The 4,205-nt window shown below is 31.3% G+C and overlaps 1 protein-coding gene across 1 annotated transcript; it reads right to left on the bottom strand.

Moving 5' to 3' along the window:
* Window positions 1–886: 886 nt before the first annotated feature.
* LOC143043193 (galactoside 2-alpha-L-fucosyltransferase Sec1-like) lies at window positions 887–4,205 on the bottom strand. The gene is made up of 3 exons (XM_076215608.1): window positions 4,069–4,205; window positions 2,580–2,626; window positions 887–1,912 (listed from the first exon to the last, which is right to left on the bottom strand). Exons 2-3 carry the CDS (start codon window positions 2,611–2,613, stop codon window positions 996–998), a joined length of 951 nt encoding a protein of 316 aa, XP_076071723.1. The 5' UTR covers window positions 2,614–2,626; window positions 4,069–4,205; the 3' UTR covers window positions 887–995.

The following is a 4,205-nucleotide window of genomic DNA, read 5'->3' on the forward strand; positions in this document are numbered from 1 at the left end:
CACATGAAATTGATCCCTCATTTCATGTGTAGTCATTACATTGAAGGGTCACTCTCATTTGAGGTGTTGTTCCCAACATTTTCAATAGATTTCTTCATAACGACAGTTTTCTTTTCTTAACCATCGTAAATGAAAAAGTTGAAACGTAAAACTATGCTTGAAACACATGTGTCACTCAAACGAATTTAAAGTAGTCTCCCTAATCAATTACCTATTTTAAAGTCTAAGGATGTTAAACTTTTAAATCGGAGATTTTTCTTGCTTTTGAACATAAGCTTTCTTTTCTAAACTATCTTTAAAAGGAGAGGAGACGTCAAAAGTTTGCTTCAAACACGTGCGTCGCAAAGTGGTAAATAAATTCTTTATGTGACATTTAGCGGAAGCCATTTAACCATATCATTTTGTCAAACAATTCAATCAACACCTTTATTAATTAGTCCTTTGTTGTCGATAGCTATAAAATGCAATCAGCTGATTTTTTATTTTTTGTCCAAATCTTAATGAGGTCAAGGTGAATTCCGAGTATTGTCTAATCCGGTAATGTCCGAGAAACTCGAAAAAAAAGTAAATAAACAAGATGGAGGAAAATAAATCGTTCTATATATTTCTTTCGCCAAATTCTTTCGCAAATGACGAATTTTTATCTCCACAATTATTATTTTTTCGCAAATTGCGAAAATGGCGACCGCCAGCGGAAACCCTGGTCACTGATGAGTCTTTGAAGACGAAACGCGCGTCTGGCGCAATTACAAAATTTCTATCCTGGGTTTCTATGATGATTTTATCTAATCTAACTTTCATATTTATTTGATTTTGTTTTATTTATAACGTAAAACATAACCAACTGAGCAGTGTCATTCTAAAAATCATTTTCTTGAGCGAATACTTGATATTTGATATCATTTATTAAAAAAAAGATAACTTCGTAAAAATGATAGATGAAAACATTCAATGTAAAAATCCAAAAACATAAATGCATATAGTTTATTGATGAATCATTGCATTCCAATCCAACTTGACGGAAAGTAATCTTTCATATCGTTACTGAAATCTCTGCTAAGATACGAGTTTGGTTGTACTACATCACTGTAATAAATAGTCATTCCTTGATTTAACCAAGCCGACCACCATCCAAATGAACCAACAGTAATAATAGTATGATTACATTTTGACAAAGCACACATGTCAACATCAGGTTCATTAGCATCTACGTTTATGACGTCACTTCCGTTCATGTGGTATTTTCTCCATTTTAAATCTACTCTGTTCGGTGCCGTAAAAATAAGAAATAAGCAATTTTTGAATTTCGAACGGAAAACCTTAAATGCTTTATACAAATACGACTTAGTAGCCACTTTATAACCAAATGCAACTTTTCCAGGTTTAAGATAATCTCCTCGGCGAATATGTACCCCTACGATTTGTAAATTATTTGATATATTGCTGTGTTGGATATATTCCCTAGTATAGTTATTGATAATAGCTTGAGCTTTATCCTGCACTTCTTGTTTAAAAACAAATTGCCTTCTTATTTCCTTTTCGACATCTTTGAAATACTTCCAAGATTGTAGATATGCTTTTAATGTTGTATTTTTCTTGTTATCAAACTGCATGGTATCAATGTCATATGCGCAGGCTCTTCTTTCATAGACTAACCTTGAACTGTTACAAAAGTCAAAAGCTGAGTCAATAGCTAAAGCATTTAAATTTGGAAATACTGTCCGGATTAGATCATAAGTGTCTACAACCAATACCATACCCTTGCTCTTTGCAATGCCGTATACTGATGCATATATGAACATTAAATTACCAAGACGTCCTCTAAAGTATGGACATATGTAACCAGGTGGTTCATAAAACAGGTAATGGTGTGTGACCATCAGCACAGAAAAAAATACTGCACAGGATACAACTGAAATTAAGTTATAACTTCTATAATTATATTATATTATATTACAGCAAATTTCAAAGCTCATAGAGTTATGCCACGATGGTAAGAGAAGGGTTTCTACGCGACATTATGACCATAGTGATTTTTAAAGCAAATCTAAGCAAGTGCTAGGCTTAGCTTTCTGATAATCCTTATAACATAGTCGTCAACCATTTTACATGAAATTAAAAGGACCGGAATACAGTAATCCACCACTTTTTATATCAAGGTTTTGTCCAGAAATACGCAGAACTGTACAGTTTTAAAAATGCAGTGACTAATTGATGAAGTAATGTCATCATTACAACAATGATCAATTAAACGCTTACCAAATACTTTAAAAATCATTTAATAACTATTTTTTTAAATACACAAATGTTACTTAACATTTGTTTACCTCAATGATCTATGTTCTGTCATACCCTAAAAAAATAATGCTTGTGTGCATTACATCAAAAAGTTGTTAAGGGATAAGTATATTCAAATATCAATTCAGCTGACAATCTAGATACTCAATAAACCTAGGAAAGCATTAAGTACTATGTGTTATGATCTTACTTTCCTAAAGTGTAGACATATCCTGGACAATCTTGTATACCCATTATATGATTATTTAAGAAGTTAATTTCATGTATTTTTATATACACACCTTTCCTTTTAGTAGAAAGACAAACCAATCGCATTGTTCACTGTAATCTACAAAAATACAAACGAAATATTATAAGCTGAACGTGTGAAGGTATTACCTTGGCAATTCCTTGTCTCATTTTGTTGTCACAGTTTGGTGAAAACATTCTACCTCAGGTATAAACTACCTTAGCTGTATTTGGCAAAAGTTTTAGGAATTTTGGTCCTGAATGCTCTTCAATTTCGTACTTTATTTGACCTATTTGACTTTTTGGATTCAAGCGTGACTGATGAGTCTTTTGTAGACGAAACGCGCGTCTGGCGTATATACTAAATTTAGTCCTGGTATCTATGATGAGTTTATTTAGTTAAATACATGAATTTCGAAGTAAACACAAATACTCATAATAGAAGTTCGGCACAATACCACCATTATCAATAGATATACTCCATATATAATTAGTATACACATATCTGTAGTGACGTTTTATATTTCTATAAACGTTTTCCATGTGTAACTGGTAAATAATTTAGTCAAGGATTTCGTAACCATGAATAACCTAATTTTTGCCTCTTGTCGAAAGTTGCCCAAGTGTCAACTTTTCCTAGCCTACATTTGCTATATAGAAAGAAGCCCAATACAGAAGTACACTTATCAAAAGATATACTTTGTCACAGATGAACACCGATTTCATGTGGATGTTATTTTTGTTCCTACCGACGGTGATCATATTTTCTAATTTATTCGCTATGCAAGTGTCTGTTGTGAAATATTTAACATCAAATAAATGATGCATATACATTGTTTATTTATTGTTGATGCATTTATCAGTAGCTAGTTATTCGGGAATTTCGTAAACATATATTATTGAAGAGCCTGTAATTTCTGTGGCTGTCGCAGAAAGCGGTCTGTTAAAATATTTGGTATTTTTTTTTTCTTTTTTGATTTGTGATAAACTGGCCGTTGGTTTGTTTTCGTTTTAATTGTTTTGTTATAAGTCTTGTCGGGGCAATTCATAACTGACTATACTATATGTCTTTAATACTGCTAAAGTTGCTTTAAACGCAATCTGTATAATGTTGAACAGATGTCTCATTTGCAATTTTAAGAAATCTCTATTTGCAATTTTAAGAAATCTCTATTTTGTATTAATAAAGTATGACAAAAAAACAAGGACACATGGACAATATTTGAAAGATGCTTGTTCAAAGTAATTTTATTAGTGTTATCAAGATAATCATACTTGATCATAGTATAAATGCCCTAATTTCATAGAAAATGTTTGCAAAGTCGGATATGTAAAGTTATAACAACCCTCGATTAATGCTTAAATCTGTAAAATAGCATCTTACTTTTATTAAAATAAATTAAAAAAAAGCATATCATTATTCTGGTAAGCAAAACGCAAAATTTAAAATAATAATTGCATGAAAAAATGCATATTCCGTTTTCATACTTGGAACCTTGAATCTTACTTTTGATGGAAGACCTAATAACAAGTGTTACTTACTTGACGACGGAAATAAGAATGTCCAATTATTGTTGTAATTGATCTTAATTGGAGTTAATCTAATAAATTCAACATTCCATATTAGAATTACGCAAACATATAATTTTATTAACATTAGTAGTAATGCTGTCTGCGCA

Source organism: Mytilus galloprovincialis, chromosome 8 (assembly GCF_965363235.1).
Source record: "Mytilus galloprovincialis chromosome 8, xbMytGall1.hap1.1, whole genome shotgun sequence".
Taxonomy (NCBI): Eukaryota; Metazoa; Mollusca; class Bivalvia; order Mytilida; family Mytilidae; genus Mytilus; species Mytilus galloprovincialis.